At 47.2% G+C, this 10,289-nt stretch overlaps 1 protein-coding gene across 1 annotated transcript; it reads right to left on the reverse strand.

Annotated features, from left to right (window-relative positions):
- Window positions 1-1,994: 1,994 nt before the first annotated feature.
- LOC123730508 (vegetative cell wall protein gp1) lies at window positions 1,995-10,080 on the reverse strand. Its single transcript, XM_045707456.1, has 2 exons — window positions 10,026-10,080; window positions 1,995-2,317 (listed from the first exon to the last, which is right to left on the reverse strand). Exons 1-2 carry the CDS (start codon window positions 10,078-10,080, stop codon window positions 1,995-1,997), a joined length of 378 nt encoding a protein of 125 aa, XP_045563412.1.
- Window positions 10,081-10,289: the final 209 nt, after the last annotated feature.

A 10,289-nucleotide genomic window follows, 5' to 3' on the forward strand; every position in this document is an offset into this window, starting at 1 on the left:
ATCTGGGCAATAAAGTAAACTGGATCTGAAGTAATGCGCCTGTCAAAACATGGTTTGAGGAATGACTTCCTCAGCTGGAGGTTTCAATGGGTCCCTAAAACCTTGAGGTACCTGGGGATCACTTTAAATCCTGGTCTGGAGAACATGGTTTCTGAAAACCTTGAGGTACCTGGGGATCACTTTAAATCCTGGTCTGGAGAACATGGTTTCTGAAAACCTTGAGGTACCTGGGGATCACTTTAAATCCTGGTCTGGAGAACATGGTTTCTGAAAACCTTGAGGTACCTGGGGATCACTTTAAATCCTGGTCTGGAGAACATGGTTTCTGAAAACCTTGAGGTACCTGGGGATCACTTTAAATCCTGGTCTGGAGAACATGGTTTCTGAAAACCTTGAGGTACCTGGGGATCACTTTAAATCCTGGTCTGGAGAACATGGTTTCTGAAAACCTTGAGGTACCTGGGGATCACTTTAAATCCTGGTCTGGAGAACATGGTTTCTGAAAACCTTGACCCACTACTTGAACAAAATTCAACTCCAGTTTAAGCGCTGGGAGAAGCTACAAATCTCATTATGTGGGAGGATACAGGTTATAAAGATGGGTCATTGCGCCTAAACTGAATTACGTCATCAGCATGTTACCAATGTCCATACCTGTCTATACCTTTAAATCCACAGACAAAATTATTATGGAGTTTGTTTTGGCCGATAAAGGGGCCAGGATGAAACTAGCGAGATTACAGGCAACGACTGAGAAGGGAGGATTAAAACTCCCTTAACATGTAATTATATCAAGAAGCCTTTATAACTGCCCAAATAGGCTCTCTCTTTACTGAGGACTCTAATAGGCTCTCTCTTTACTGAGGACTCTAATAGGCTCTAATCACAGCCAGTCGTATTGAGACACTAGAGGGAGGAGGACAGACAAACGAGTCCTATTGAGACACTGGCTGGAGGAGGACAGACAAACGAGTCCTATTGAGACACTAGAGGGAGGAGGACAGACAAACGAGTCCTATTGAGACACTGGAGGGAGGAGGACAGACAAACGAGTCCTATTGAGACACTAGAGGGAGGAGGACAGCCAAACGAGTCCTATTGAGACACTGGCTGGAGGAGGACAGCCAAACCACTGGCTGGAGGAGGACAGACAAACGAGTCCTATTGAGACACTGGCTGGAGGAGGACAGCCAAACCACTGGCTGGAGGAGGACAGACAAACGAGTCCTATTGAGACACTGGCTGGAGGAGGACAGACAAACGAGTCCTATTGAGACACTAGAGGGAGGAGGACAGACAAACGAGTCCTATTGAGACACTGGCTGGAGGAGGACAGACAAACGAGTCCTATTGAGACACTAGAGGGAGGAGGACAGGCAAACGAGTCCTATTGACCTTTTTTGGTAGGAAGGTAACGGAATGGATTGGTAGGATATACCTGGGTACCACAATACCTGCAAATCCAGATTTTTTTTTTCTCCATTACTGGGTATCACTAAGGATATTGATAAGGATATTGATAGACTGAGAAGCTCATGTTTAAACTGGCTACATGTTGCTCTAATCACAGCCAGTCCTATTGAGACACTAGAGGGAGGAGGACAGACAAACGTGTCCTATTGAGACACTCGCTGCAGGAGGACAGACAAACCACTGGAGGAAGGAGGACAGACAAACGAGTCCTATTGAGACACTGGCTGGAGGAGGACAGGCAAACGAGTCCCACTGAGACACTGGAGGGAGGAAGACCCTCCCTCATATAAAAGAATGGTACATAGCCTTGGCAGAAACAACTTCATATGAAAGAATGATTTATAAAAAAATGAATGTTAAAGTCAATAATTTTTCTGACATGTTCTCTCAGAGATAGTTCTCTTCCTGTCTGTAAAGGACAGACTACAGACACACATCGATGACTGGAAGGGGGTGTTTGGTTTGTCCTTTTGTTTTAATAGATGTTATGGGGGTTTTGGTGGATTCCTTTGCTATCTTCTTTATTTGTATGTGCGGCGCCGGCCGGGGATTTGGACCCAATGAGCGGCTAGCTGGGCGTGGCTGGGCGTGGCTGGGCGTGGCTGGGCGTGGCTGGGCGTGGCTGGGCGTGGGTGGGTGTGGCTGGGCGTGGCTGGGCGTGGCTGGGCGTGGCTGGGCGTGGCTGGAAGTGGCTGGGCGTGGCTGGGCGTGGCTGGGCGTGGGTGGGCGTGGCTGGGCGTGGGTGGGCGTGGCTGGGCGTGGGTGGGCGTGGGTGGGCGTGGCTGGGCGTGGCTGGGCTTTGACTGGTACTGTATATTAATGTCTGCCAAGTTATTGTTTAGTGCTAAATGTAACTCAATTGCATTGTTATATCAAAAACTAACATTACAAAAAGAGAAACAAATTAAAGAAATAGAGACTGGAATATTACAGTTTATAAAAATATAAACTCCTGTCTACTGTGAACAGCGTGAAGACAACCCATAAACCTGTTTTGTAATTGAGGTACAGTAAGGGTAGTACCTGTTTTGTAATTGAGGTACAGTAAGGGTAGTAGATGTTTTGTAATTGAGGTACAGTAAGGGTAGTACATGTTTTGTAATTGAGGTACAGTAAGGGTAGTACCTGTTTTGTAATTGAGGTACAGTAAGGGTAGTACATGTTTTGTAATTGAGGTACAGTAAGGGTAGTACATGTTTTGTAATTGAGATACAGTAAGGGTAGTAGATGTTTTGTAATTGAGGTACAGTGAGGGTAGTACCTGTTTTGTAATTGAGATACAGTAAGGGTAGTAGATGTTTTGTAATTGAGGTACAGTAAGGGTAGTACATGTTTTGTAATTGAGGTACAGTGAGGGTAGTACATGTTTTGTAATTGAGATACAGTAAGGGTAGTAGATGTTTTGTAATTGAGGTACAGTGAGGGTAGTAGATGTTTTGTAATTGAGGTACAGTGAGGGTAGTAGATGTTTTGTAATTGAGGTACAGTAAGGGTAGTAGATGTCTTGTAATTGAGGTAAAGTGAGGGTAGTACCTGTTTTGTAATTGAGCTACAGTAAGGGTAGTACATGTTTTGTAATTGAGGTACAGTAAGGGTAGTAGATGTTTTGTAATTGAGGTACAGTGAGGGTAGTAGATGTTTTGTAATTGAGGTACAGTAAGGGTAGTAGATGTCTTGTAATTGAGGTAAAGTATGGGTAGTATATGTTTTGTAATTGAGGTACAGTAAGGGTAGTAGATGTTTTGTAATTGAGGTACAGTAAGGGTAGTACCTGTTTTGTAATTGAGGTACAGTAAGGGTAGTAGATGTTTTGTAATTGAGGTACAGTGAGGGTAGTAGATGTTTTGTAATTGAGGTACAGTGAGGGTAGTAGATGTTTTGTAATTGAGGTACAGTAAGGGTAGTAGATGTCTTGTAATTGAGGTAAAGTGAGGGTAGTACCTGTTTTGTAATTGAGGTACAGTGAGGGTAGTAGATGTTTTGTAATTGAGGTACAGTGAGGGTAGTATATGTTTTGTAATTGAGGTACAGTAAGGGTAGTACCTGTTTTGTAATTGAGGTACAGTAAGGGTAGTAGATGTTTTGTAATTGAGGTACAGTGAGGGTAGTATATGTCTTGTAATTGAGGTACAGTAAGGGTAGTACCTGTTTTGTAATTGAGGTACAGTAAGGGTAGTAGATGTTTTGTAATTGAGGTACAGTAAGGGTAGTACCTGTTTTGTAATTGAGGTACAGTGAGGGTAGTAGATGTTTTGTAATTGAGGTACAGTAAGGGTAGTAGATGTTTTGTAATTGAGGTACAGTAAGGGTAGTAGATGTTTTGTAATTGAGGTACAGTAAGGGTAGTAGATGTTTTGTAATTGAGGTACAGTAAGGGTAGATGTTTTGTAATTGAGGTACAGTGAGGGTAGTAGATGTTTTGTAATTGAGGTACAGTAAGGGTAGTAGAAGTCTTGTAATTGAGGTAAAGTATGGGTAGTATATGTTTTGTAATTGAGGTACAGTGAGGGTAGTAGATGTTTTGTAATTGAGGTACAGTGAGGGTAGTAGAAGTCTTGTAATTGAGGTACAGTGAGGGTAGTAGATGTTTTGTAATTGAGGTACAGTGAGGGTAGTAGATGTTTTGTAATTGAGGTAAAGTATGGGTAGTAGATGTTTTGTAATTGAGGTAAAGTATGGGTAGTAGATGTTTTGTAATTGAGGTACAGTAAGGGTAATGCAGAACCATTTGAAATGGGACCCAAACCGTTGCTGGCAGCAGCACAGATTGAATTGTGAATTAAATGTGTAATTTTATGAATTTTTCTCATCGTTTTAACTGAAAGACGATTTAATAAACGTTAAGGGAGGAAAAAAAACATGTTTTGTCACATCCCTAACGTCTACCAGAACGTGGTCCTTCCTTCAACACCATTCCCCTTCATAGTGAACAACAAATGGAAAAGGATATGGTGCCATTTGGGATGATCTGGTCAAAAAAGTAGTGCACTATATAGGGAGTAGGGTGCCATTTTGGACTCTTTCCCCATTCCATCTCCTCTCTTGGCATGTTTGTCTGGAGTTTTACTGCTCTACCTCATCAGTTACTATCAGGAGGTCACCATTCGTCATGGAGAGACCATCTCAAATATTGCTGATATGGATTCTAGGGGAGGTTTGTTTTGGAATTGCTGTGGGGTCTTGGTATGTTGCTGATAGAGAAAATACTTTTTTCACAGCATTAAATTTCCCCATCGCCGTTTTCTCAGGGACGGACGAGGGGAATCAGCTGTCAAGAAGTTAATATGGTGTCAACTGCCTGAGGAACGGAGTGATAAACTATCATATTTAACATGGCTGACATTCTCAGCTTTAGCTTATCCTTTAGACCAGGGGTATACAACTGTTACTCTACGAACCAGGGGGTATTCAACTGTTACCCTACGAACCAGGGGGTATTCAACTGTTACCCTACGAACCAGGGGTATTCAACTCCCAGGTCTAAATCAGTCCCTGATTAGAGGGGGAATCACCCACCTGGTGTCCCAGGTCTAAATCAGTCCCTGATTAGAGGGGAATCACCCACCTGGTGTCCCAGGTCTAAATCAGTCCCTGATTAGAGGGGGAATCACCCACCTGGTGTCCCAGGTCTAAATCAGTCCCTGATTAGAGGGGGGATCACCCACCTGGTGTCCCAGGTCTAAATCAGTCCCTGATTAGAGGGGGGATCACCCACCTGGTGTCCCAGGTCTAAATCAGTCCCTGATTAGAGGGGGAATCACCCACCTGGTGTCCCAGGTCTAAATCAGTCCCTGATTAGAGGGGAATCACCCACCTGGTGTCCCCAGGTCTAAATCAGCCCCTGATTGTGTCCCAGGTCTAAATCAGTCCCTGATTAGAGGGGAATCACCCACCTGGTGTCCCAGGTCTAAATCAGTCCCTGATTAGAGGGGAATCATCCACCTGGTGTCCCAGGTCTAAATCAGTCCCTGATTAGAGGGGAATCCCCCACCTGGTGTCCCAGGTCTAAATCAGTCCCTGATTAGAGGGGAATCACCCACCTGGTGTCCCAGGTCTAAATCAGTCCCTGATTAGAGGGGAATCACCCACCTGGTGTCCCAGGTCTAAATCAGTCCCTGATTAGAGGGGGAATCACCCACCTGGTGTCCCGGGTCTAAATCAGTCCCTGATTAGAGGGGGAATCATCCACCTGGTGTCCCAGGTCTAAATCAGTCCCTGATTAGAGGGGGAATCACCCACCTGGTGTCCCCAGGTCTAAATCAGTCCCTGATTAGAGGGGGAATCACCCACCTGGTGTCCCAGGTCTAAATCAGTCCCTGATTAGAGGGGAATCACCCACCTGGTGTCCCAGGTCTAAATCAGTCCCTGATTAGAGAGGGGAATCACCCACCTGGTATCCCAGGTCTAAATCAGTCCCTGATTAGAGGGGGAATCACCCACCTGGTGTCCCAGGTCTAAATCAGTCCCTGATTAGAGGGGAATCACCCACCTGGTGTCCCAGGTCTAAATCAGTCCCTGATTAGAGGGGAATCACCCACCTGGTGTCCCAGGTCTAAATCAGTCCCTGATTAGAGGGGGGAATCACCCACCTGGTGTCCCAGGTCTAAATCAGTCCCTGATTAGAGGGGAATCACCCACCTGGTGTCCCAGGTCTAAATCAGGCCCTGATTAGAGGGGAATCACCCACCTGGTGTCCCCAGGTCTAAATCAGCCCCTGATTAGAGGGGAATCACCCACCTGGTGTCCCAGGTCTAAATCAGTCCCTGATTAGAGGGGGAATCACCCACCTGGTGTCCCCAGGTCTAAATCAGTCCCTGATTAGAGGGGAATCACCCACCTGGTGTCCCAGGTCTAAATCAGTCCCTGATTAGAGGGGAATCACCCACCTGGTGTCCCAGGTCTAAATCAGTCCCTGATTAGAGGGGGAATCACCCACCTGGTGTCCCCAGGTCTAAATCAGTCCCTGATTAGAGGGGAATCACCCACCTGGTGTCCCAGGTCTAAATCAGTCCCTGATTAGAGGGGAATCACCCACCTGGTGTCCCCAGGTCTAAATCAGTCCCTGATTAGAGGGGGGAATCACCCACCTGGTATCCCAGGTCTAAATCAGTCCCTGATTAGAGGGGGAATCACCCACCTGGTGTCCCAGGTCTAAATCAGTCCCTGATTAGAGGGGAATCACCCACCTGGTGTCCCAGGTCTAAATCAGTCCCTGATTAGAGGGGAATCACCCACCTGGTGTCCCAGGTCTAAATCAGGCCCTGATTAGAGGGGAATCACCCACCTGGTGTCCCCAGGTCTAAATCAGTCCCTGATTAGAGGGGAATAACCCACCTGGTGTCCCAGGTCTAAATCAGTCCCTGATTAGAGGGGAATCACCCACCTGGTGTCCCAGGTCTAAATCAGCCCCTGATTAGAGGGGAATCACCCACCTGGTGTCCCAGGTCTAAATCAGTCCCTGATTAGAGGGGGAATCACCCACCTGGTGTCCCCAGGTCTAAATCAGTCCCTGATTAGAGGGGAATCACCCACCTGGTGTCCCCAGGTCTAAATCAGTCCCTGATTAGAGGGGAATCACCCACCTGGTGTCCCAGGTCTAAATCAGTCCCTGATTAGAGGGGAATCACCCACCTGGTGTCCCAGGTCTAAATCAGTCCCTGATTAGAGGGGAATCCCCCACCTGGTGTCCCAGGTCTAAATCAGTCCCTGATTAGAGGGGAATCATCCACCTGGTGTCCCAGGTCCAAATCAGTCCCTGATTAGAGGGGAATCACCCACCTGGTGTCCCAGGTCTAAATCAGTCCCTGATTAGAGGGGGAATCACCCACCTGGTGTCCCAGGTCTAAATCAGTCCCTGATTAGAGGGGAATCACCCACCTGGTGTCCCCAGGTCTAAATCAGGCCCTGATTAGAGGGGAATCACCCACCTGGTGTCCCAGGTCTAAATCAGGCCCTGATTAGAGGGGAATCACCCACCTGGTGTCCCAGGTCTAAATCAGTCCCTGATTAGAGGGGGAATCACCCACCTGGTGTCCCCAGGTCTAAATCAGCCCCTGATTGTGTCCCAGGTCTAAATCAGTCCCTGATTAGAGGAGAACAATGAAAACAACACAGTGGAACAGGCTTTGAGGTCCAGAGTTGAGTTGGAGGGTTTTAGACTCTCTTCAGCATTACTCTTGACTGACTGCTTTGGATCAAATAGTCTGTTAAATATTATAATTACACTTCTCCTCAACACTATTTAGGGGATAGGGTGCCATTGGCCATAGGGTTCTGGTTAAAAGTAGTGCACTATATAGGAGATAGGGTGCCATTGGCCATAGGGTTCTGGTTAAAAGTAGTGCACTATATAGGGAGTAGGGTGCCATTGGCCATAGGGTTCTGGTTAAATATAGTGCACTACTTTTAACCAGACCCCAATGGCACCCTACTCCCTATATAGTGCACTACTTTTAACCAGAACCCAATGGCCAATGGCACCCTACTCCCTATATAGTGCACTACTTTTAACTAGGCAAGTCAGTTATGAACAAATTCTTATTTACAATGACGGCCTTCACCAGCCAAACCCGGACGACTCTGGGCCAATTGTGCACCGCCCTATGGGGACTCCCAATCACGGCCGGTTGTGACACAGCCTGGATTCGAACCAGGGTGTTTGCAGTGACGCCTCTAGCACTGAGATGCAGTGCCTTAGACCGCTGTGATACAGCCTGGAATGGAACCAGGGCCTTAGAACCAGGGCCTTAGAACCAGGGCCTTAGACCGCTGTGATACAGCCTGGAATGGAACCAGGGACTTAGACCGCTGTGATACAGCCTGGAATGGAACCAGGGCCTTAGAACCAGGGTCTTAGACCACTGTGATACAGCCTGGAATGGAACCAGGGCCTTAGAACCAGGGCCTTAGAACCAGGGCCTTAGAACCAGGGCCTTAGAACGCTGTGATACAGCCTGGAATGGAACCAGGGCCTTAGAACCAGGGCCTTAGAACCAGGGCCTTACACCACTGTGATACAGCCTGGAATGGAACCAGGGCCTTAGACCGCTGTGATACAGCCTGGAATGGAACAAGGGCCTTAGAACCAGGGCCTTAGAACCAGGGCCTTAGAACGCTGTGATACAGCCTGGAATGGAACCAGGGCCTTAGAACCAGGGTCTTAGACCGCTGTGATACAGCCTGGAATGGAACCAGGGCCTTAGAACCAGGGCCTTAGACCACTGAGATACAGCCTGGAATGGAACAAGGGCCTTAGAACCAGGGCCTTAGAACCAGGGCCTTAGACCGCTGTGATACAGCCTGGAATGGAACCAGGGACTTAGACCGCTGTGATACAGCCTGGAATGGAACCAGGGCCTTAGAACCAGGGCATTAGAACCAGGGACTTAGACCGCTGTGATACAGCCTGGAATGGAACCAGGGCCTTAGAACCAGGGCATTAGAACCAGGGACTTAGACCGCTGTGATACAGCCTGGAATGGAACCAGGGCCTTAGAACCAGGGCCTTAGACCACTGTGATACAGCCTGGAATGGAACCAGGGACTTAGACCGCTGTGATACAGCCTGGAATGGAACCAGGGCCTTAGAACCAGGGCCTTAGAACCAGGGCCTTAGAACCAGGGCCTTAGAACCAGGGCCTTAGAACGCTGTGATACAGCCTGGAATGGAACCAGGGCCTTAGACCACTGTGATACAGCCTGGAATGGAACCAGGGCCTTAGAACCAGGGTCTTAGACCACTGTGATACAGCCTGGAATGGAACCAGGGCCTTAGAACCAGGGCATTAGAACCAGGGACTTAGACCGCTGTGATACAGCCTGGAATGGAACCAGGGCCTTAGAACCAGGGCATTAGAACCAGGACCTTAGAACCAGGGCCTTAGAACCAGGGCCTTAGAACCAGGGCCTTAGAACCAGGACCTTAGAACCAGGGCCTTAGAACCAGGACCTTACACCGCTGCGCCACTCGGGGAGCCATGTCAAGGCTGAACACTAAATGTGATGAATTAGAGCTTTCTGAAGCCTGTCGACTCTCAAGACGTTTCGTTTTATTTATTTTCTTTACCATCATGGCAGTAAACTGGACTACATTTCACTGTTATTCGGAGAGCCTCCAGTACTTTCAACCAAAGCAGCACTAGCATCTAGTGTAGATCAGAGGCTTTTCTGAATATCCCCCGATGATCAATATGGTCTCTAATACCGGGCTTTCACCCATCCATCCATCAGATCAATAACCCATCAATAGCCCCCCCAAGTATGGATGACAGGCTAGCGTTGTTGCTGTGGCTTGCAAATATCATACTCACAGCGCCAGTGGAATGGTCTGACTTGACGTTACATGGCTTGTCATTCATTCACATAACAGGTCCACGGTCAACAAATCCCATTAATAAAAGCAGACAAATTATGAAATTGCAGTAACTACTAACTAGGGCTAGTTACCTATAGGAAAGGAAATGGGGAAATGGGGAACCAATTATATCATATGGAAATGAATATATGTGTGTTGTATGTATATTTATTTTTTATCGAGGTAAAGGAGGACTTACCAGCGACGGGACTGATGAGCAGGAAGACAGACAGTCCCAATGCCAGCCTCGCCATTCGGCCCAGGACTACCATGGTTGGGGGGATCATTTGGGACGGCCGGTTTCTCCCCCCCAAAAAAGTTAGCGATTTTCTTTTTTTTTACCCCCTTTCAATCCGTAAACTAACATTAAACGAATACATTCGCCCGGATGATCAAATCCAACATAATCCCAAAAATAAAATACGACGGATGATAAAAATGTTTCCGAGCTGTTAACAGTTGA

The sequence above is a fragment of the Salmo salar genome, chromosome ssa25, assembly GCF_905237065.1.
Source record: "Salmo salar chromosome ssa25, Ssal_v3.1, whole genome shotgun sequence".
Taxonomy (NCBI): Eukaryota; Metazoa; Chordata; class Actinopteri; order Salmoniformes; family Salmonidae; genus Salmo; species Salmo salar.

Excerpts from the sequence above, each read along its gene's own strand:
- LOC123730508 (XM_045707456.1), bottom strand. The coding sequence starts at position 10,080 with ATGGCGAGGCTGGCATTGGGACTGTCTGTCTTCCTGCTCATCAGTCCC. Across the intron at positions 2,318-10,025 it reads GCTCATCAGTCCCGTCGCTG|CACTAAACAATAACTTGGCA; the intron begins GTAAGTCCTCCT and ends AGTTACATTTAG.